This window comes from Equus caballus, chromosome 30, assembly GCF_041296265.1.
Source record: "Equus caballus isolate H_3958 breed thoroughbred chromosome 30, TB-T2T, whole genome shotgun sequence".
Classification (NCBI taxonomy): domain Eukaryota; kingdom Metazoa; phylum Chordata; class Mammalia; order Perissodactyla; family Equidae; genus Equus; species Equus caballus.
The window spans coordinates 14295642-14320990 of record NC_091713.1 but is presented as its reverse complement, the minus strand read 5'-3'; the positions used below and the strand labels follow the sequence as shown (position 1 = coordinate 14320990).

At 37.7% G+C, this 25349-nt stretch overlaps 1 protein-coding gene across 2 annotated transcripts in view; it reads right to left on the bottom strand.

The window, feature by feature from the left end:
* CNST (consortin, connexin sorting protein) overlaps positions 1 to 25349 on the bottom strand; it is a 114240-nt gene that overhangs the window by 5345 nt on the left and 83546 nt on the right. For both annotated transcript variants that reach the window (XM_070255583.1, XM_070255584.1), the window contains 6 exons: positions 23658 to 23744; positions 23096 to 23210; positions 20963 to 20984; positions 20712 to 20808; positions 11030 to 11928; positions 357 to 492 (listed from right to left, as the gene is read on the bottom strand). In XM_070255583.1, coding sequence (XP_070111684.1) covers positions 357 to 492; positions 11030 to 11928; positions 20712 to 20808; positions 20963 to 20984; positions 23096 to 23210; positions 23658 to 23744 — 1356 coding nt within the window. The remainder of the gene's footprint in view (positions 1 to 356; positions 493 to 11029; positions 11929 to 20711; positions 20809 to 20962; positions 20985 to 23095; positions 23211 to 23657; positions 23745 to 25349) is intronic.

The window sequence follows — 25349 nt, the reverse complement described above, 5'->3', positions numbered from 1 at the left end:
GAAGAGTATTAATTACCATTGAAAAGAAGATAAAACTAGCAGGCTTACTAAAAGAAAAAAAGTACTAAACAAGGAACTAGAAAGGAGCTCTCTGAACACTGAGGATGATCTGTGGGGCAGGGAGGCCATGAGTTGAATTTTGCAACTTGCTCACTTATCTGAGCAAACGAAATGCTTAGGAATAATTTAAGAGCTGATAATAGTTTGATTCTACATTTTCTTCATAGAAGATAAAGCAACTAAGTCCACATATTCTTTTACAAATCCTGTCACCAAACATCCTAGCACACGTTAATTCACTGTCTCAGCAAACACCGAGAATCAACTCTGTGCTGGACCCACCACCGACAGTTCACCTTGATCAAAGTTATCGTCTATCTCTTGGAATCTCACTCTTCGCTTAGACGGTTTCGGGTGCATCTGGGCAGGATGGTCTCCTACGGTCTCATTCCTCTTCTTTAATATAGAGACCAATCCTTCAGCAGGAACAACCTGTCAGAGATTATAAGAACCATCTGTTATACTATGGTGGGACACATCAATGATATCTTACATGTAATGGTAAAAGGCTAGCTGATTTCAACAGGTATTTGCATTTCTGTTACAGGTTTATCCAATCCCTATAGAAAAAAAAAATCACAATTAATCACTGAAATTTATTTCTATGCAGATGACTGCCAAATACACACCTCTAAAACTCTAACTGCTTTTACAGAGCCCTGAAGTGACTGGAGGGCCAGGCAGTGTGACACAGTGTGCAGTGGCCTGGAAATCAGACCTCCTTGAACTGCCTTGCCTTGCAGCTCCGCTCCCTGTTAAGTCATCTGTAAAATGATCACTCACAGCCCCTCTTAGCTGAATCATTAGTGCTGGGTTTTGCTTTATAACAAAGGCTGATAATCTACCACTGCATTTTTCATTCTTTTCATTCATCAACAATTTTTAAGAAATGAACATGTGAGACAAAATATATCTGATACCAACTTTTAACATCAAAATGAGTACTGTCCTCAGTTCCTCTGAGAAACTATGTATTTACTAAATAATGCTCTACTGCTCAAAATATTTTAAGGACTTTTTTTCTAGAATCTCTCTCAGAGGCAGTTTCCTAGGGACATATTCCTTTGTAGTACACATAGGTCAGCAAACTATGGCAGGTAGACCAAAGGCTTGCTGCCTATTTTTGTAAATAAAATTTAACTGGAACACAGCCAAGCTCATTCATCTACATATTGTGTATGGCTGCTGTGGGGCTACAATGGCAGAGCTGAGTAGTTGCAACAGACCATAACATCTAAAATATTTACTTTTTGGCCCTTCATAGGAAAAACTTGTTGTCTAATCTCTCTTCTATGTTGTCTTCCAGTTTTCACTTGGGACACCTCTCTCCTGCCTCCTCCCAACCCTTTTTTAGGAACAAAGACAAAAACAAAAAGCTTTGCCATTTAGGAGTTAAGACTCCATGGTGTAGGGAGAGAGTGGAGAGGATGTGTTGTTAGAGCCAGGCTGAGCAGCAGGAGGCTGAGTCACAGAGGCGAACTTGTGAGCTGCCTGCTTGGACAAGCTTGCGGGTAGGTGATGACACAGGTGGGCACTGTGGGCCCAACACTGTGGAGGTCAGGGACTTGCTGGTACCAGACCACTGTAAGCGGAGGACTGCCTGCAATGCCACTCATCTGATCAACGGCCTAAAACAGTTAACGTGATTTCCAGTTCCAGCCAGCCATCTCTGATAAAGTGCTACGCATAAATATCACAGACCCTATTAGTTCTTCTTATAACTCAAGGCTTTTGGGGCTAAATAACTCAATACAGTCATCTACTGGGCTTCCCTGAACATGGGTCAAAAAAACCATTAACTAAAGAGAAAAGAATCAATATGATAGCAATTTATTCTTTTTATAGGAAATATGTATTTCAGATAATGTCCTTCCTCTGAGAAAACTAAAGTACTTTGGTGACATTAAAATAGTAAGTACACTTATGCAAAGGAATAGCCTTTCAAATCTTGCTTTAGAAAGCAACATTAAAGAGCACCTCCACACAACAAAGAAAAATGACTTTACAAGCACCTTGCTGAAACTGAGAGGGAAAGAAGTCCGAGCGAGTTCTTAAAGAGCAAGGGATGGAAAACCAAAATTAACTTTAATGAATATGTTACTACTATAGATGTATCCCTGATAATCTCTTTATTTCAGTAAATGTAAAAAAAAAAATGAGGTTTTCAGGGACTATTTTCTCCATAAAATAAAGTAGTACATTTACCAACAGTGAATTCATAAACCACGGGTATTTTCAAGTCACTTTAACTATTCAGAATAAACAATCCTATTAAGAATAGTCCTGAGGATGAGCCTCAGAGTGACATCACTGTTAACTGTATATCTTTGTGGTATGAATTCTGAATCTGTAAATTCAAGAAACAGACTCAAATCACAAATCAAAAGTCACTGCAAATACAAATAAATGTAGGTTGAAAGACTGAGAGAAACTTTAGAAATCACCTGGAAAGACACAGAATATGCTTCCAAGATCTAGAAGCTAATCCCATTGCAGCAGCTGTTAGCCCCCTACCCTAGCTCCTGCTGGGCTTCCTCAGGAATTCCTGCAGTTAAGGAATACAAGCCTTCCCAAGTGGCCCCACCTTATTAACTATGGGCAGCAATGAACTTTGGTAACTTTTTGAAAGTGCGAAGAAGCAGAGTATGAGAAATTAGCTGTGTGGGATGGGCCAACATTTTGTTTTGATGCTCCCACCCCGAACCCTTAATTCTTGGCTAAAATCTGACTACGCTCTTTATTTTCTTTTCCTTTTTCTCTCCCCTCAAAACCCTTCTGTTTCATCAGGGCTTGCCCCAATGTCTAAAGTGAAGGAGTGTGCTCTTTTCCATAATTTCCTTCCAATCTTGCTCAGGAATCTTCTTCAGATTTCTCTGTTTCTTTTCTAACTGCACTCTGGTCCTATAGTCTACAGATGGAGAACAAGGATGGGGGACCAAGCTTAGACATAGGAGATGCACGCCAAGGAGGAACCTCTTAGAAGATAGTTGGGTGTGGTCCTGTCTGTTTTGGCAAGAGTTTGGGCAGAGGCCTTAGAACCTACCCCTAGCACAGAAATTCTTACTTACCATACCAAGGTAGTCAAACATACAGAGCTGAAGAAATGATTTTGGTAGCATTTACATTAATTCTATGGTAGAAGGACAAGTAAGCCAAAACAAGGTCACGGTTTTAGTTTGGGGTCTCACTCAAAAAACAGCCACATGTTTCTAAGTAGGTTGGGAAGTTGATTTAGGGCACACAGAAATGTGTCTCCTCCAAATTATTCTTAAAAAAAACATGTCTATGCCTTTTTTCTTTTTACCATAATGTCAGTATTGAAAGGTTAAGAATTTTTAAATCTCAAAAAATAAAGCTTTAAAAACTAAATTTAGTTTCCCACTTAAATTACCAAGTTCTTTTCCTATCCAAACAAAATATGCCAAGCCCTTCCACTGAGAACAAAAAGAATGTCTAAGCTATAATTAATATATTGTTACCGGTGGCACTCTATCAATAAGTGTAGAATTAAAGAAAACACACAAAACAAAACATCCATCTGGCCTAGTTCTCTATATTTGTAAATAAATAGTTTTTCTGCACTTCCCCTCAAATATCAATGATCATCTTAAATAGCATTTTATGAATGAACTGGCTGCAAAAACAAAATTATTTGGCAACTCTACTGGCATAGTAAATCCTAATGTGACAAGGAAAACATTCAAAGAGGCCTTGCTGTTAGAACTGCCTACTCACAAAATTAAAGGAGAAAATAGATACCAAATGATATTCTTTTAATGATGTAGGCTTTACTCAATCCAGACCCTCAAGGTTGTTAAACTGTGAATAAGAACACATGCTTGGTTTCCAACTAACTTGAGAATTAACATTCATAAATCATATTAGCACATTATAAATAGCTTAAATGCCAGTGAGCTCACTGTAGAAGCACATATGAAATTTACCACTGCCGTTCCTCACTCAGGGAACAAGTGATGTTCTCTGTCTGCCCCTTTAGATTTGGGTTCCATAATAAGAACTATAGTTTAGTGAATCTGTACACTTTACATAAAGAAAATTACATAATATTTCATATTTAACCTTTACAACTCTTATACTGGCATTATCAGCCTAGCTTAGAGAGCTTAAATAACATGCTGAAACTTGTAGCACCAGTTATTGGCAGAGTTTGAATACAAACTCGAGATTAAACCTCTTGCCATTTCCCTAATTTTTCTTAGTGCCATTTGTTATATTTTACAAATTAAAGTGAGATGAACAGAATTTTCAAATAAACCTAGTAAGTTTCTTTTGTCTTTCCAAAGCAGTTTATACCTGTAGCAACAAATCCTTATCTTACACACAACCCCAATTAAGAGATACTTAAACTAATGGCTAAATGGGTCAGTCTAGAGACATGAGGGAGGAGATGGTTAGATCAAAGATCTTTTGTGTCATTCAATTAATCTGGAAGTAGATTAATGTCATGGCTACTACTATAGCAAATTAATATAACAAGTTACAGCTGGAGCAAGAGGAGGCAGCCATATGGAGGAAAGCCATCTTCCAGATAAAACACGATGGTGATCTCCAACCCCACAATGCTGTATCCTAGAATAATACAATATGGAGAGTGTGAAAGAGAGGAAGACACAAATTATGATGAAGTCTGTCCCTGTTAAATGTTTAAAAGATTAATTTAAAAACAATAAAGGGTTTTTAAAAATAGGTGTTTTATAATGCATTTAAGTTTCTAGATTAGGCACTACCTCGTGTTTTTGTAACTTGTTTTTGTTTGCTTAAAGGGACATTTAATAAGTATAAGTAGGAAAAGAAATGGTAAGAATGCCAAGACACCATCCCACTTTTTAACCCCCATTAAATTGTTTAAATAGGTAGATTCCAAAACAGAACTCTTGATTCTCCTCCCCTCAAAACTGCTCCTTACCACCATACCCCACACCTAATCTTTCAGCAAGTCCTGTCAGTTCCTCTTTCAAAAATATATCTTCACCACATCCACAGGTACTACCTGAATCCTGTCCTCTGGTACTTCTCACCTGAATAACTGCATAACCTTCTGACTGGTCTCCTTTCTTTGGCTCCTGCCTCCCTACATTCTAGCCTCCACAGACCAGCCAGGAAGCAAATCAGGTCGCATTTCCTGCTCAAAATCATGGCTTTCCACCACCATTTGAATTTCATTCCGCTTCCCGAGCCTGGTCTATGAGGCCCTGCAGGAATGAGCTCCAGCTTGCCTCTTCCACCTGAACTTCCTCCCATCCTCCTCCTTGTTCTCTGCGCTCCAGCTGTGCCAGCCCTCCTGCTTATCCTCCCACTGCCTTCCTAACAGCCCAGCTGGAAGAGCCTACTCCTCATCCTACCCACCAGCTGAGTCTCTCTGCATCCCCTCACCCTGTTGAGATTTCTTCATAGCCCTTTCCAAGGTCTGAAATTATACTGTTTATTTTTATGTGAACCTGTCTATTATGTGTTTCCTCCTTTAGAGTGTTTACAGCCTCTAGGTGGCTGTTGTTTACAATAGTGCGTGGTGGCTTTGGAGAGAATACAAAATTGTATTCAACAGGATCGCTACCCTTATGGAGTCTGCAATTTAGTGCAGAAGACTGTGTGTGTGTGTGTGTGTCTTATAATAACAAGAGAAGATTACAGGTAGACAGGACTTTAGGAGGAATGATGCTCAAGCCCCTCCCTCATTTGAAGTTCAGAGACGTAATCTGAAAGGAATAAACATTCTGGGGTTCAGTGACCAAGGAATAATGGCATCAGCTAGCATTTACTAATACTGTCATGAGCCAGGCACTGTGCTTGGCACCCTACATGCTAAAAAGGCATGACCTACATCTTGAGGGTTGGAGAGAGATAAATATGTGGACAGGGGGTTCATCACCCCAGAGCAGACTAACACAGAAGGTACAGATGAGAGGTGACAAAATGTGAGGTGAATCTGGGAGGCAGTGAGGAGGCCAGGCTGATCACAGGACAGGCTGACAACAAAGCACTAGGAGGAGATGATGTTGGAAAGGCAGAGTGAGCCAGATTACCAAGTGCCCTGAATACCAAGCCACGTAACACAGCCTTTATCCTGGAACCAAGGGGAGTCGTGGGAAGAGACTGACAAGGCAAAAAACATATTATCGCAGAGGTTTAAACAGTCTACATGTTACACTCAGACCCTCAGGTGTCCTTGGTTTCATCTGTAGTGTTTTAAAAAGCTGAATAACCCTAGACAAGGAATGGGAACCTTCTCCTTATCACTCTACAGCTAAGTCATTTCATTTACTTCTATTATCTGATTGGCCCCTTTGGGTACCAGTTTGAGATCCAAAGTTTATATAATACTAATGTAAGACCATGTGGAAGGGAGAAAAAGAGGATACAAGGGATGGGGAAAGTTATTAACTAGCTATTGCAAAAGTGTAGGAAGAGGCAGTAAAGATGTAAATTAGAAGAATGATTAAAATGGGAAAGAAAAGGAACTGATATGACAATCCAGTTGAGATATGGATTAGATAAGAGATATGACAATCCAGAGAAGCATTAATTAGAACATTTAGATGAAGGGGAGGATAAAAAAGTAAGGCAAAGATGAGACCATCTAGCACAAAGAAAACATAGGTAATTCCTGGATAATCCTTTGGGGGCTCTTTAGACACTTACATAAATCCTGGGTCAACCATTTTCCATGAACCCTCTTACATTATTGGAAGATGGCATTTCTTCTACTTCAAGGATGGTGGACTTCCCCTGCTCCCCTCAAAAGAGCAATTCTGGGCAGAACAACCATGACCACTGTTTCTAAGACCCTCCTTTGTCCAAGATCCACGGAAGTCACCTGGATTAGACAGCATCTCTGAAGATAACTCAACAGCAATTTTGGATTGTCATCTTTCTCATCAGAAAGTTCTAGGTTGTCTTCCCCTATTTTGTTTCCTGTGATACAGGCAGACCTGAAGATACCTAAGTAAGTGTCGCCCGTATAGACCCAAGGCAGGGCACTTGTTTTGCCTTCCTCCAGAGTAAAAACTTTCTAAAGACCCAAGCAGTAGCAAAGTGGCTTCTTCCTCAGCTATCACATTATGACATTATTTCTAAAAACAAAAATCACTTGAATCTGAAGCATTTAATAGTTTTCTGAACACATGACATCCCTGCAAATAAATTACACACTATATGTTAATGAAGAAAAACGAATGGTTTATCTCCACATGGCATACCATATTGCTAAAATCTGCTCAGAAAGGGGAATCTCTGAATTACATACTATGATTATTTCCAATGTTAAAAGATTAATTTTAGTAAAATTTACCCAATATTTGATGTGCCACCCATTTAGAAAACAAGACAACTCCTTCATCCCCACACTTGTAACAGTCTACTATAAGCCCAGTAGACTTTTATTAGCAGAATGGCGTTGGATCATAATGCCACCTTGAATTTGTATACTGTATTTCTTCTCTCAGGTTTTGATGCCAGGAACAGCTGAAGAGTTTTAAAAAAAGATAATGCAACCCTCTCAGGTTCCAGACTCAAGGAAGTCAATGATTTATTAGCATTACCAGGTTCCTGGGTAAAGGGGTTTTGGGTTCTGACATTAAATAATCACGTTGGTATATCACAGGTATTGAAATAAAATTTCTTCTTTTCCCAAAAACTACGATACTCAAATTCAGCAAACAGGTAACAGTCGCAGCCAGACAACTGTTAGACTGAAGGCTTCATATGTACAGGGTCCATATCTAAATTTTTAACTTTTAATCACTGCATCCATAATGTCGTGGCACTCACATAGAAGTTACTCTCCTAAAAATTACTGAATGAAGGAACAAATGAGTGAAACTCTCTAACTTGCTGTCTGACACTGCACATATGATAAACTTTCTTTCTTAAAAATATATAAAATGAGGATAAATGGTTTTTGATGCTTTTTTAAAAGAGTGGAGATTATACTTTTGATGATAGTGTGTCATGCTCTTTTTTACGTAAGAAAGAATGGCAATGCTTCAGATATGAAGCTACCATTTTACTTCGCAAAATTATTCTGGATTTGAAAAACCTTCCCAAACCTAGAAAAGTTTCATTTATACATGTCCTATATTAATGAGTTAAATTAGTGTAGACATTCTTAGTTCTTTACGAGATTTTGTATAAATTATTTCATTTTATGTGATGGATCTAATGGTTTAAAAAAACACAAGAGATGCTTCCACTGGGCTGGCAATGGTTATCAAGGCCAAGTTCCACTGGAGCCAGAGGAGAGCAATGCAGAAGCGGCAAGAAAATGAGAGCAGAGGGACAAGAAAAAAGGGAAGAACTGGCAATGAAAGAACATACCATTACATTCTACCATAAACACAGTGGTAGAAAGAGTGACAAGCAGTTAAGACATCTGTGAGGGGCAGAGTCACTATGGGAGAAATGATAAGACTTGGGAGAGAGAATAGAGAAGGACTCATGAGGACAGCCCAGCAGTGTGGCGGAAAACAGTCTCGTGAGCCTCTGTGGTTCCTGAGGGCGTGAAAAATACTATTCATGAGTATTATTTAGTTATTAAGAAATTATGCTCTGTATCCTCCATTCACAAAAGTACGGAGGCATGAAAAACATTCCAAAAACAATTCCAGTAAAATTAGTAAGTGTGGCAGCAGCCCCCAAAAGGCCAAGAACTTCATGATTCCTCACTGTATCCTCAGCACCTGACATATGGAAGATCCTTAATACAACTTTACTGAAAGTATAAAACAAAGTGTTTGGAGTGAAAAAAAAAGTTTGCCTTATAAGCAAACCCACTATTTCCTGAATATTTTATGTAGCGCAAAACCTCATCCTTAAAGTATTAAGGAAATAGTAAGCACTAATGATTTTTAGTTTTGAAATTTTAAAAACTCTTTTCCTGATGAAGTTAGGCAGATTTTTTAAAAGTATATTTCCCAGAATGAAGAAGGAAGTATCCAGAAACAATCTGTTCAGCATTATCATAGGAAAGTAAATTAGTTTCGTAAATCATATGTAGGTTTTGAGGTTCTTACAACAGTACAACTTAACAGACCAATAGAATTTTAGGAAAGGGGACCATCACGTACAAAAAGTAACTTCGCAGGAAAGACAACTTTAAAATGTAAATGCACACAGTTTCCACGGCTAGGTGTTATCTAGTAGGAAAAACTGACATTATGAGTTTGAGGAAGGACTATTCCATTTAGCTGTAATACAACGTCAATTCAACAGCGATCCCCCATCGTAAATGTTCTTTAAGGTAGGGAGACTCAACAGAAGCACTGTAATCTTCTTCACAGTTTATACCTAAAAGGGAAAATTAGACCTTATGTCTTTTCCCTACGAGGTTGATTAATGGCGTAAAAAGAGACAGTCAGATAATGGTAACCTTTTGCTATTACAGCTGGGTTTGGATATGGGTGTGATTTCTGTTTTGATAATTCCCTGGACCAGAGGTCTGGTAAAAAATAAACAAGAGAAGGAATACTGGGTCCAGTGCTATACTATTAGCGCCATTAAAAATTTTTTTTTTTTTTTACTATTTTTTAAAATTGTGTGAAATAAAATTACTATTTTTAAGGGCACAATTCAGTGGTATTAATTACATTCACAATGTTGTGCAACCATCGCCAATATCTATTTCTAGAATTTTCATCACCCCAAACAGAAACTCTGCACTCATTAAGCACTATTAAACAATTTTAAGAAAAGTCATAGTTTATGGAGGATTCACTATAATGGCAATAAAAGATCTGATTAACATAAACAAATAATGAATACTGGGTTAAGTACTTTACTGTTCTGCCTAATTTTGTCAAGAAAAAATTATGACAAATCATAGTTGATGGAGAATCGACTATAAATGGTAATAAAGCTAATACTATGACAGTTAATTATCCTAGAAGGTTTTTCACAGCGCTCCATTTTCATGTGTATTTTGTTGTCTACTTTGGCTTTGTTACTTTTCCATTTCCCACTTGAAGTGTTTTTTTCCCCAATGATAATGCAGAATTAGAAAACAATGGATAAAAATGGGACTTGAAAGCTTACTGGAAAACAATGTAAGACGAAGAAGAAAGGCAGTTCACATCCCTCTTTTCAGAGGTGGAAAGAGAGAGGAGAGGTAAATTAGTCGCGCCCTCCGGCTGCCGCCTGGTGGAGTCAGTATTCAAACCGGGCTATAGACGCTGCTCTTCCACTGTACCAGCCCGCCTTCCCCAGGAGCTAGAGGCACGGCTTTTATCTTTTTTTCCCCTGAACTTTAAAAAATTGTATTATCAAGCACAGAAGAATGGTCATCTTGATCCTCTCCTCCTCCTCTTTTTATTTTTTTTTTGGGTTTTGATTAGCTTCATTACTGTTTAGAGAAACTTTAAACCTTTGAATTATTTAAAATAGTTGATTTAGTTAAGAAGTATTGTTTGTTCAAACCTAGAGCTTATAAATTAATACTGTAAGAAAGAGAAGACTTACAACACAGAATTTAAGGCTTAACAGTCCATCCAGTATCTCCTAGTCTTACTGTATTTTAAAATGTTTCCTTCATTCTGTTATACTGTTTTAAAGAATTAAAAAATATATTAATAAAAAGAAACAGTGAGTATGTATTATATTTTATGAGAAGAAAAATGAGATTTCCTTACAAGAATGTAACTAATCTTGTCTTCATCATAATTCCCAGGACTGTCAAACAAAAGTCACAAGGAATACAAAAAATGGTGTTCATAATGCTTACTGTACCCGGAGGCATAAAATATAACTTCTTGAGGTCTAAACATCATGATTAAAAGTCATTTCATTCAAAACATGTATATGAATAAAACTACTAATGATTAAAAGTTTATGTAAAGTAAAATTTCCCTCATATTTGAGAACAGGGAAGCTTTACAAAAACAAGGCAATGTTTAGCATATATGTGCTATTTAAATTTCATTTTACTTTTAACTGTATTTATATTAAATCTCAAATTTACCTCTGCAATCTCTATCCTTTTTGCAAGATCATCGAGAGAAAGAGAGCTATCATCAGAAGGCAGATTCTCCTGTAGGCTATAGGATGCTTCTTCAGGAGAAAGGTCTTGAAGGAGATCAGAGTCTTCCTCTTGGTTATCTTCATATGAAAGGGAATCTTCAGTATCTTTTAAGCATCCTTCTAAAAGGCTGTTCAAATAGTCCTCGGTTTCTTTATTGACTTGGTCGTCCTTATCTCCCTTTTCCTCTGGGGCCATATACAGCTCTGGAAGCCCTGTACTTAAGGCAGCTACTTCGTCATTTGCACGAAGCACACTGTGGGAGCCTTCCGACTCAGTCTGCCCCTGTGGTGATTTTCCATCCCTGCCTGTGACATCAGGTTGCTGCAGCTCATTTAAGTCATTGTTCTCAAGTCGGGCTGTGGGCGACGCCTTAGAAGCACCCTGAAGTGGCAACTGGAGTTCCTTTCTTTGAGTCTGTGAATATTTACCCTCAGAAATCAACGCAGGAGGTAGATGATCAGAGCCTGGTAAAATCAAGGGCTCCAGCATTGACTTGCTGGTAAGTAACACTGCAGGGTCTTCAGCAACGCCCTCTACTTCAGCCACATCTTGGCAGGCCTCTGTCTGAGCCAGCTGCAAGTGGCTGTCACTCTCACAGGCATTCTCGGAAGAGTGTGGCCCAGACGGGCTCCCAGCAGTCTCTGAGGGCTGGGCGTGGAGCTGCAGTGTGGCTTCCGCGCTGCAGAGCAGCTCCTCCGTGTGGTCCGTCCCTGCAGTTACCGGGAGGCTGCGGGGATCTGCCTGCCTGTCCATCTGATGACAGCACAAACTGCTCTCCCGGTTCTCTTCGTTATGTGGGCTCTCTTTAATTGGTTCCATGCCAAGACAAGGTTCACTCTCTGAAGATGAAGAAAAACAAGTTGTTTTAAGATTCAAAACAACACTTTGTACAGGAGGGAAGAGAAAGGACACATGAAAAATATGTGTGACACAACAATATGCCATATCTCTCAAATAGGAATTCGATCTGTTGGATAACAGTGTCTTTAGGTAGAAGAACACCCTAAATATTCAGCAAATAATCCTTTATATATAAAAATTAACAGAGATTATTAAAAAATGTTAAGAATATGACTAATTTAATCTTCATTTTCATTGAAAAATCATTTTTCAAAGATTTAAAAGATATTCTTCTGAATTTTATTGGCCCTCTATATTTAAATGAATATTTTAAAGTACAGAAAATTATTTTCAGTATATTTAAGACATAGCATATTAAGTAAATATTTTTCCACAATGAACCTTATATACTTAGATAATTTAAAGTGTAAGAAAAACAATATTGGTTCTGATCTATTAAGACTAAACTAAGGAATATAAGTCTGTTCTTTTCAAATTTATTTAAGTATAATAGCTTTAATAATAACATTCTTAATTAATGTGCTTGAAAATTACTTGCAACTTCTTAAAGGGAGGTAGTGGTATAAGGCATAAGTTTTGGCACCAGGTAGAAACGGATTAGAATTTTGACATCTCCTTCAATTTCTATTTTAAATAAAGTAAATTTAAAATATTTTTCTTTCGGGGCCGGCCCTGTGGCCGAGTGGTTAAGTTCGCATGCTCCGCTTTGCTTTGGTGGCCCGGGGTTTTGCCGGTTCGGATCCTGGGCACGGACATGGCACCGCTCATCCACACTGAGGTGGCGTCCCACATGCCACAACTAGAAGGACCCACAACTAAAATATACAACTATGTACCAGGGGGCTTTGGGGAGAAAAAGGAAAAATAAAATCTTTAAAAAGAAAAAAAAATTTCTTTCACTTTAATACTAAACAGTTAAGAACCTTCACCTGTAGTCATATGCTGCATAACGATGTTTGAGTCAACGATGGACCGCACATGTGACGGAGGTCCTATAAGATTAGTGCCATAGAGCCTAGGTGTGTAGTAGGCTGTACCATCTAGGTTTGTTTAAGTACACTCTGTGATGTCCACACAATGACAAAATTGCCTAATGCTGCATTTCTCAGAACATGTCCCCATCTTATGCGGTGCATGATTGTATACTGAATGCACAGCTTAGTAGGTGACAGAGCAGCTTGCTCATGATTCAGTCAGTTTACTGGTCTATTAGCATCCCTAACTCCCACAGGAGTTTTTTTTCAAAAAGTCATATATTGTTTAATTTATACAAATAATGAGCCCAAGGTTAAAATCAAAGATGAAATATAGTTGTAATTATATTCTACTTGGGTTTTCACTTAGTGGTACTTTAATAATTACCACTTGACAATGGAAGCACATACCATACCAAAGAAAAGGCAGTACTTAAACACCATCTTCTGACTCCAGAGAATCAGGGACGGAGGCTGGCCACCTCAACTCTGGACTGCTGAGTTCAGCAGCGTTTGTACTATCCCCCCCACACCAACTCAAACACCCGATGAAGAGAGGACAAGGAAAAAGAAGTCACTTTTTAGGAGAGTACAGCATTCTTTCTCTCTTCCCACCCCAAAGAATCACCCAGAGTTTGGGAGACTGCAAGAAAACACATGGACATTTTACTCGCCATAGGTCGTCTGCCTCGCCGCTGAGGTTAGAGCAGGGTGCCACAGCCAGATGGAAAGGGGCCAAGCTCTCCTCTACAAGTTCCCAGTACCCAAAGGTTCAGAAGATGGCCCTCAAAACACATCCACAGGCTTCAGAGAGTAAATGAGACTGAAGGCCACAGTCCCACTGGTACGGTTAAAGCACAGGGCGGAGAGGCCCCCACACCAGAGGAATGTGGTGTGTTGTGCCCAGCTGAGGGTCAGTTACCTAAAGGATTGTCAATACCTAGGAGGGTGACTTGGGAATAAGCTCCTCCTCAGCGGGTCCTGCTGGAGCCACCACACATCCCTGTGGAACAATCTGGACTCAGTCATGCACTAATCCAGCTAGCTCCAACTGAGAGCAGACCACGCTCCCAGCCCGCCCAGGAAGGGAGGGTAGAGAAGAGCCTTGAACAAAATGAGACTGAAGTGTTAAGATGAAGTTTGGAACTGAATAGGACTGAGTCCTAAAGCATCAAAATAAGACTATTTAATAGCTATAAGCGACTGAAAAGTTACAGAATCAGCCTGAGATGCCATTGCAAGAGTGGAAAGTGAGGTGGGGGACTGCAGTTACTACACAAAATACAACCATTTTAAGACTGTTTCTACTGAACTGAGATCGCTGAAGTGGCGAGTAATAAAGACTACCCATAGGTACAATGTATTATTTACAAAATACCAGCCTGAAAATGGTTGCTTCATTCTGTCATTTAGAAACAATAGTAAATATGAAAAAACACAGGTAATTTAAGACGTAAAGGGCAAGAGTTCCAAACTAGATCAGGAGAGTAGCTGCAGTTTATTTTTGATCCCACATAAAATCTAAGTTACATTTTAATCTATGTTCAGTTCCCAAATCAAACATGATACACGCTGTTTTACAATTTACCGTGTCAGACTATGCTTTTGGGGAAAAGCTAACGTTTGTCTTTACAGGTAATGAAGAACAGACCCCTGCCTCACCCTCCCTATCTGTCTGACTCCTGCTCTCTGTGGGCAGCCCCTTCCAATTCCTTTAGCTGTCTCCTCAGAGTCACCCTCCATTTCTAGAGAAGGCTTATACTGCTATTTATTGATTTTTCGGTTTTAAAGACCACCTGCTGACTTCCGACTGTGGAAGAAGAGAGTTGGGTCTCCTGGTTCTTTTGATTCCTTTCCCCTGATGATACATTATTTCCCCTCCTCCAGCTTCCCATTACAGTTCAACACAATTCTGGGGCGAATCAGCATTCAGATGTTGGCATTACTATGGCTCTGTAAATGCTGTTCACAACTAATCCACTCTGCATACCATGATACATTTTCCTTTATTTATGATTTTCCTTGGTGTTGACAACCGCCTCACTACTTCATTACAAAAGAAAAACACAAAAACCTTTATCTATGAATCTCCAAACTCTGAGAGGTGAACAACGATAGTATGTGTACTAACATACAATCCATCAGTTTTGAAACATATCCTTCCTGAGCTCCTGACCCAGAGCGGCTCTCCAGGCTGGCTGCACAGGTATTGCCCTGGAATCTTCCCTCTCTGTGAGCCTAGGAATTCCCTGTGGATCTATGTTGGAAACCCTGTCTTCTGAAGCCCAGGTCCTTCTCTTTGTTTATTCTTTCTTGGTGGAATATTTCCTAAGAAAAGGTACATGGAAGGTAAATTTTTTAAGATTGTTCACATCTGAAAGTCTTCATTCCTTCACCCCTGACTAAAACTCTGGTCGGGTGAAGTTTTCCAGGTTAGAAACTGTTTTCTCTCACCATTTCTAAGGCACTACTGTACTGTGTCTAGCTTCTAGCAGGGCTGTACAGTGTCTCTTACGGTTCTGGATATCAATCCCTTGTAATCTACAGTTTCCTCCTGCAACTTTCAGAGTCTTTTCTTTTTATCTGGTGTCCTGAAACTTTGTGAAGTTTCTCATTCTTTCTGTTGGGTACTCGGTGGACTTTCAAACTGGCAAATCATGGCCTTCAATTCTGGGAAATTTTCCTGTATTATTTCTTTGATCATTTGTCCCCTGCCATTTTCTGTTCTCTCCTTTTAGAATGCCTACACTTCTATACCTTTTCTGCCATACAGTTCATCTCCTTGTCTTTGGATCAACTTTCTGAGACACTGCTTCAATTTTATCCTTCCACTCTTCTAATTAATTTTGTATTTAGGCCATCATAATTTTTAATTTCTAAAAACTCTTTTAATTCTCTGAATGTTCTTTTTAATAGCATCTTATTCTCGTTTTCATATATCCAACATTTTCTCTAATCTCTGTGATAATATTCATTAGTTTTTAAAAAGTTTTCACCTGCTCTCTGCATTTTGTTTCGAGTTTCTTTTGGTTTGTCTGTCTGATTTGGTCTCCGTCATTCCTATACGAGGTTTTCTTCAATGAGGGCAAAAGCAGCTCTGTGGTTAAAGGCAAGCCTTCTCCAGCAGTAGTCCTCAGTGCTGGACAAAGAGGGCCTGGGGCCATTTGCTGGAAGGCCTTTAATGTGAGTATCTGGAGGTTTTATCTCATAGACCAGACCAGTTTTCCAGAGAGGAAGAAAGATACTTAGCTGCCACAGTTCCAGAAGTCAAATACAGCAAGTCAGCTAAGGGTTTCACCATTCGGTCCATAAGATTATCACTCAATCCTCATTTTCTGCATAATATCTCTTTCTTAGTTGTTCCTAATCCCTGAGTCCATAATTCCTAAAAAATAAACCTTTAGCCTCCTGCTTGGTAGAGAGGGAATAGAAAGGTCTAAGTGTTTCTTGAATAGTCCTTCAGGCCAACCTCCTGTTTCCAGTCCAACCCTACATCCTTGACTTGAGAGGTACCCTCTGTGCTTCCAATTCCCAAACCTGTCCAGGCAGGAATCAACATTTTCCCCGAAGACACTTAGCTTTCAGCTTTCTCTGGTGTGCTAAGCTGGTTGCCACCCATCCATCTGCTTTCCAGCCTCCAAATTTTTCTGGATGTCACATTGACTGCTGTTTCCTTGCCAGTTCTGTCCTTGCGGGTTTCTGCCTTTTAAGAATCCCTTTCTGCTGTTTTAATGGTGTTCCAGGAAAAAGCAGAGGTAAATGTTTGATCCACTGTGTTTAACCAAAAATATTTTCTGAATTTTCCACAAGTATGTATTATATTATAAAATATATTATTGTTAATACTTCTGTTAACATTAATATGAATTTCTGCCAATTGGCTCTCCTGAATCCAAAGATCTAGTGAGGTGAGTTTGCTACTCCCTGTTGCATTAAATTCAACATACATTGAAAAAAAACCCTACTCTTTGGGGCTGGCCCAGTGGCTCAGTGGTTAAGTTCGCGCGCTCCACTTCGGCGGCCCAGGGTTTCACCAGTTCAGATCCTGGGTGCGGACATGGCACTGCTCATTAAGAAATGCTGAGGCAGCATCCCACATGCCACAACTAGAGTGACCCACAACTAAAGATACACAACTATGTACTGGGGGGCTTTGGGGAGAAAAAGGAAAAATAAAGTAAAAAAAAAAAAAAACCCTACTCTGACGAAATAAAAATGGAATAATAGCTAAGTGCATGACCAATACTTAATAAATACTGAATTAAAGAGGTAGTTCTAAAATGAGAAGTTAGCCTAAGTTCTAACACATGCTCTGTACAAATATACATGCCTTCGAGTTATTCTTTTATCTCCCATCCCTCCATGAGTTCTCTTTAGGGAAAAATCCTCCCCACAACTCATGATATGGGACTAAAGCATTCATGAATTAACACTTATTTCTTATACTTTCTGACTATCTCATTAATTAACATTAAGTACAAACATTTGAGTGGTATCAGGTTTGAAAAGAAAATTTTCACAGTAAATATTTATTTTAGCAGACTGGAAAAAAAGTACTTAATTGAAGTCTGAAATGTCAACAAAGATAAATTAGTACATCTTCTACAGAGGTTAATTCAAAACTAAAAATTTACATAACCAGTCATCAGGGAAAAGCAAATTAAATCACAACGACACACCATTTCATATCCACTAAAAATGACTAAAATAAAAAAGACCGACAAGATTAAATGTCAGCAAGGATGTGGAGCACCTGGAATTCTCACATATTGCTGGTGAGGTGTAAAATGGTACAGCCACACTGGAGAACTGCTTGGCAGTTTCTTATAAAGTTAAACATGTACCTTCCCTATGACCCAGCGATTCCACCCTCAATTATTTACCCAAGAGAAATGAAAACATATACCCACAAAAAGACTTCCTAGCAGTTTTATTCATGATATCCCCAAACTGGAAACAACCCAAATGTCTATCAACAGACAAATGGATAAAGAAATTGTGGTACAGTCAAAAAACGGACTACTGCTCTGTAACAAAAAGGAATGAACTAATGATATACACAATAATATGGGTGACTCTCAGAAACATATGCTGAGCAATTCTATCTATATTAAATCCTAAACCAGTGAAAATTCATCTATAACAGAAAAGCACTGGGCTTCCTGGGCCTGGAGGTGGGAGGGACTGGCTGCAAAGGGGACTGGGAGGGAGATTTTGGAGTGATGGGCGTGTTCTATACCTTGACTGGGGTAGTGGCCACATGAGTGTCTACATTTGTCAAAACTCATCAAATTACACACTTAAAATGGGTACATGTTATTGAATGGAAATTACACTTCAATAAAGTTGATAAAAATGGGAAGGGAATAATAAATATAAAACTCAGAATAAGTTACCTCAGGGGTGCAGTGAAAGCAGGGGATACAAAGGTAGTTGTAACAGAAAGGACAATAATTTAGTCCTTAGGTGGGTATTAAGTTCACAGGCCTTCATTTGGTTATCAGTTGTTATAACGTGTGTGTGTAACACATATTATTCTTACATATAAAGTATTGCTTAATAAAAATAAATAAAAATGTAAATTAATAAAAATGCATGGACTTAAGGGTCAGAAAACTAGAGCTTGGCTTTGAATTCTAATTAGTTCTGTTCCTGAATACATCACTTAACTTCCTTGAGTTTCTTAAAATGATTCAGCTTAACTTATATTGGTTGTTAAGAGGAATAAATAAAACAATATACATAAAAGTATTTTGAAAATATAAAATACGATGTAAATAACTTGAAGATTTTAATAATGGGAGATTTATTAGAAAAGGAGCAACGAACAATATACAAGGAGCCCGGACAGAACACGTAGTAGGGGTAGTGACAGCATGAGGAGGAGGAAGAGCAGGGAGAGCAGTGAGCACATGCTGAGTTCCGACCTCATGCTGGGTGCTGTTCCAAACTTTTAACATGAAATTACTAATTTAATCCTCATAAGAATTCTATGAGGTAAGTACTACTAGTGTCCACATTTTGCAGCTGAGGAAAGGGAGGCACAGAGAAGTTAGGCAACTTGCCTAAGGTCTCATAGCTGTAACAGGTGGAGACAGGATTCAAACCAGACAAGTTTGGCTCCAGAAACAATGCTTTTAATCACCACACAAAAAATAGCAAGTTACATATTATATAAGGAGCTTAGGATCAAGGAATGTAGAGAGAAAGGAAAGTCTACATTGTACTGCACGTCAGACATTGTTAGAAACCAGGAATACGAGGTAAAACAAGAATGATGCATTAAATACAAATCATTTACAGTAACACTTTCATATTTCTCTTTTTCTCATATTCTTACATCTCTATGTATTTATTCACAGAATAACTAATCTGAGGAGACTAACTCACTCCAGGAGATGTGACATTTTTCTTTAAAGATATTGTTTTATCAGCCTTGGCAAGATTTCCTTCCCCAGAATTTAGTCCACACCACCCCCCTCAGATGGTCACTAGTGAGGTGTCTGTGTTGTGGAGGTCTTTAATAAGCCATGAAGCTTACTTAGCAGAAGCACGCTGCAGTCAATTAGAAACCAGAAGACCCAGGTTCTGGTTGTACACCAAAGTACAAATCAAGAACTTAAACGTAGTGTCTCAGTTTCCCCATCTGCACCACGTATCTCAGAGCAGAGGCCAAGCTAGAAGTAGTCCAGGCTGGCGTTGGGCAGCAACCAGCACTTGGTGTCAAATTCAAATAGCCCGTAATAGCACTCTTTCCAAAGTGCATGACACAGAGACACATCTATACCCAAACTAGGTGGCTATTTTGTGACTTTTTGCCTTTTTAAGATTTTTATGAAGCTCAGTTTACTCCGATTTCCAATATAAAAACGACTGGAAAAGAAGAGACAGGAAGAGCAGAGTATAGTAGGATTGACCTGAGGCAATATCCCAAATCTGTTTCACAGGAGAAAACAGGATAAAGTAAAATTTACGGGGGGAAAAAAGGACTTTGGAAAGAGAAAAAGGCAAATTAAATTGAAGACATCATCCTTATCATCTTATCTCTTCGGGTGACTCAGTTAAAACACCCGAGGCTGCCTGGTAACTATCAGGGTGCTCAGGCCCAGGAACATAAGCCCTGGTACTAATGCAGATTGGTACTAAAATCATACATCAGGAAAAATAAACACCTTAAAATGTGCTTATCTTTATTTTCTAAAGTTTTTATAATGAACATACATTACTACTGCAAGAAAAAAATTCTAAAAATCTTTAACTTTTGACGTAAGACACAAAATGGTATAAAATATGTCATAAATCCTTTAGAAATGTATAAATGCAAATTAAAGTACATCATATGCTAGTCAACAAAAAAAGGGAAGAAAATATATTATAGATAAATTATCAAGATGTAGAGCTTTTAAATATTGAGATTTACAGAACAAATTTCTGGTGAGGTTCATACAATAATTGTTCGTTTTTAAACAGAAAAGGATGTCTGAATACACCAAAACCAATTCTATTTCAGAGAAGTTTTGTAAAATCTTGTCATATTCTGTTCCATACATATAACCACCTACTAAAAACATGGAAATAATTTTATGCTTTTGTAAGAGTTTAGTTTTTGTAATTTCTACTACTAGCTATCTAAAAATAGTCACACATTATGAAAAAAATCTCACTTCGCTATTTGTCTAGAAGAGGAATATGCAAAAAAACTCCTTTGCAGCAATTCAGATGTAACACTTGTAAAATATTCTAAGAGGCAGGCATCTCTTATCTCCCTCTCTAACTTAAAAACATACCCGGCTCTTTGGCTGTAGCTCCTCTTTCCTTTGGATCTTCAGACACCATTAGCGGCATAAAGCATTTCCTTCCCAGGGACTTTTCTACAGCTGCTAGCTAAAAAGTTAAAAAAAAAAACCCAACTTTAGGGAAACTGTTGCATTAAATTAGAAAGCTGAAAATAATTTGACAAAGGTTTCATTATTTTCTAAAACAGTCCATATGACACAATGTTTTTCCTGAAAATATTTTCAAAGAAACAATCTCTTACCTTATGTTTGGATAAAAGAGGACTGGAGAAAAAAAGAGAGAAAAAAAGAATTAAAAAAAATTTTACAGCAGCAATCTGCTTCCAAACAAATGTCACTGAAATGGCTGTTAAAAAAAAATACAGCTTCTCTGGATTCTAATATTAGCACAGAACATTTCCACCACTGAAACATTACCACTGGTTCACAGAGTTCAAAGTGCAACTATATCATGTGTTTATCTCCTTAGATAGCCAATTACTATTGAAAACCCTCAAAGAAGCTACACATGCTGAGATCCAGGAGAAAAACATACGTTAACCTTTTGCCAATAATGTATTTAAAGAGTATTTCATACACATATACTTTTTACATTTTGGTTTATGTCATTATAGTCTAAAATAGATAATAGTGGAAGATAATTTTATTGGCATCATCCATGGAAACAGATAACAAAAAAGGTAATTTTTAAATATTATATTTTAGAGAATACCCAAGATACGAGAATGCATATATACACTAAAAGGCATGCACAAAAATGTTCATAGCCATTTTATTCATAATATTCAAAACCCAGAAACAAACCAAATGTCGATAACAACAGGATAGAGAAATAAATTGCTACAAAATCATATAATGAATCCACAGGAATAAAACAGAGCAAACTACCATTACACGCAACAACATGTAACACAAACATAATGATGCGCAAATGAAGGTAGATATGAAAATCTACATATGGTGTGATTACATTTCCGTGAAATTAAAGACAGGCAAATATACTGTTTAGAACTCAGATAGTGGTTACTTTGTGTGTGGGGTGGGTACTGCCTTGGTATGTGCATGAAGGAGCTTTCTGAAGGGTTGGACTGTTCTGTATCTTGGTCAGAGCGGTAGTTACATAGACACATATGAATATGTAAAAACTCATCAAGCTTGTGTACTTCAATGTACGCATAACTCAAAAATACTTTTTTATACTAAAAAAATTTAAGAGTAATAATTTGGGGGAATTACTCAAATTTAAAGCATAAAAACACCATGCTCATTTTATGTTCAAAAAAAATTGTTTTTAAATAATTAAAACATTTGTAACACATTAAAAAATTATCAGTTCCATGGGAAGAGCTGGGCAAAGTGTCTATATTGAAAAGTTTGAAAGTAAGAAAACAATCTCTTTGATCTATTTTAAAAGATTCCAATTATTTTAAAACTCAATGAATTTGAAAGTTAATCTATTCAACATACTAAGAAATTAGGTTATAATGCGGAATCCTTGAAAATACTGTTTCAAAGGTTCAGATTGACAAACACAAGTAACCGTCATCATGAGAGTTGAAGGAGCATCACTTCTGAATCTAGAATCATTCCCCCAAGGCTGGTCTCCAAAATAATCAGATCCAAAAGCAATTCTCTGTCTGCCGCATGAGCTAAGAAACAACAACTTGGGTCTGTTTCATTATTAACAGAGTCTTAGTTTACTTTCGGGATTCTGAGGGAGGAGAAAAAGTTATCAACAGAATGCAGTCTTTTGGCCTCTGCATTGTGGACCCATGTTGCACATCCAGAAACCTGCACTAGTTTAGTCACCATCATGCCCCCTCACCTTCAGAATTCTGAGTCTTCAAATAATGAATTCAAAAACTCTATCTCAGTGCTTTATTATTACTAAAATTTAGTTTTAAACATCCAATTCTTTGATACAAATCAAGCAATTTAAAATTATCTGGTAAATACAGTTTTCTTTCTGCATTATTCTGATTAAATATCGTACATTTACTTTCCAGTACTAGATTACTCTTAAAAATGTGCTTTTACTACAACACACAATCACTGGCAAACAACTACAACAAAAAAATCCGAATACACAATTTTTTCCATCTGAATTCCCTAATTTCTTACCAAAAGGAGGTCAAAATTGGAATTTAGGTGTTTTGAACCTACGTAAAGTTGACCTTTCACTGAATTCAGTAAAAAACTGAGATAAAAGCTGAGAAAGGAATCTAATCACTTTATTTCATCCATATTAATTTCTCCAGTCAGCGTTAATAACAAAACTAATAAAGAAATGGATCCTGCATTTCAAATTTTCAGTGCTACAATGCTTACTCAATATTCTATTCCAACTCATTCTAACCAAATACTGATATACTTACTCTTGATGTGTTGTGCAAAATTTAGCAAGCCGTTCAAAATCTTCACCATTAAATCCTTTCTCTGAATTCCTTAGAGACGTAACTGTATGTGGTTGTGCTGTTTTCCATTTTGTTTCTAAATTTAAAATATTTATTAGTCACTGGCTATCACAAAACATATCTGGGAGGGGAAAAATAGTTAATGCACCATTGATAAGGATTAGCATGCAACATTATCTTCTCAAACAACCCAAAAGTTAACACAGTTAGAAATAGCTAAGCAACTGCTTTTCAATATAAGTAAATATTATCCCAGAGACTAAAGTAGCCAGTAGGGCATGCAAAGGCATCAGAAGAAACGCAAACAGCTACTTCAGTGCTCTTTTCTTGGCCCTGATATGAAGAGAGAAAATTTTTCTCACAATGACTTAGACTTGTGGTAAAAATGTTACTTTTTGGGTAACATTAACTTGACTGTAGAAACATTTATTTCCTGATTTACAAAACCCAGTACAGTTAACTTTCCAGATAGCAACCTGTTAGATTGCAGATAATTCCACGTTCTACATTAGTCTGTACTCACCCCACTGTTCTTGAATGGCAGAAAGATTTGCGAGCAACTGCTCATGATACAATCGTTCAAGCTGAATGAATTTCATTGCTTTCTCATCTGAACAAAAAATTTGAGGAAAATAGAAATCCAGACTATTGACATTTAGCCCCATAGTTAAAGAAGGATGTTCTATATAAGTTGAGATATTTGAAGCTTACCAAAAAATGAGAGTACTCTAAATATTTTTAAATTTAAACAAATCTTAAGTAAGGTTTCTGGGTTTTGAAGTAGGTAAATTTTAACATAGCCTATTATGGAGTAGCTCCTTGGGTTCCATTCTATAAGCAAACAGTAGAAACTAAAAGAAAGTTTTAATGCTCAATGCTCAAGGAATGCCTGCTTGCTGATACATCTCAAGCAGAGTCAATTCAACATAATTTAATTGGAAATAGGACCCATAAAGAATCCCGGAATCTGTTTCCCTTTTTTCTGCTCCTTAAATTACTTTCTGTCAAGCAACTATGTTACTCTTTAGTCAAATGTGTGTTTCTGATTGTAACTGACCTTGATCCTTTACTTACTTCTCACTGAACGCTTTTCTCCCACAAAACCAAAGGATTATATGCCTAAACAAGGACAGAACAAAACCTCACATGGATCTTTTGTAAAAATTTAATTAACTTGCCACACTGATTTTCACAATTATGTGATTCTACCTTTTTGTAGATTTTCTTATAAACGTCTGCCTTCTCCATCTGTATCACACATTTAGCATCATATCAGGTTGTAATAAATTGTCCAACTGTCTACCTTCCTTTGGGCCATGTTCTAAATGTTGACCCAGAAAGACGAAAGAGAAAAACTCACTGATCAGCTTTTCGTCCTTCCTATGATCAGTCAGAGATTCAGTTCTCTCTCATTTGTAGCCTTAAAGATATGCCAGGGGTTATAAAACAGGCCAGGGAAAAGCAGAATAATTCCACTTTCCTCTGTCCATGACTTAAAGTATACCTGTGTTTATCAAACTTTACTGAATATAAAAATTATCTGAAAAACTTACTAAAATACAGATTCATGGCTCGGATCTCCAGAAGCTCTGATTCTAAGGCCCATGAATTTGCATATCTAGGAAGCTCCCGGGATGCTGATGCTGGTCTGCACTGCACTACATCATACTTACTATTTGGTTAAAACAAACAAAAAGGAGTTCTAGCTTCATTTCCACTAGAGTTGGGTTTCCTACATACTTAGCAATAAACTGCCATTGTCTGAAGTTGTTACCACACTTTGCTCAACAGGGTTCAGTGTAATAACTGCTTATCCCTCAATCTGCTCAGAGATGTGGCAAAAGTCAACAGAGCGAGGAGGAAAAAGACATCACACAAATGGGGAAAAACAGATGCTTATGATACATTCTTTCTATACAGAATATATTGGGCCATCCCTCAAAAAGTAAAACTGAGGGAAGAAATCTTTCCCATACAAAAGTTAACATACAGTCTCACTTGACAGTATTTATTCTGTTTATTACTAGTGAAGAATTCAATCTTCCCTTTGCAGATACATAGTTGAAATAAGACAGTCACAAGATTTACTGTGTCTAACATGCTGGACAGGCTCTACAATATAAATATTACTTGGCTTGTACTTCTGTTTAATTCAAAAGAAAGAAAATCCAATGGATTTTTAAATTACATTTTTAGGCAATGTGCTTTTTTCCCC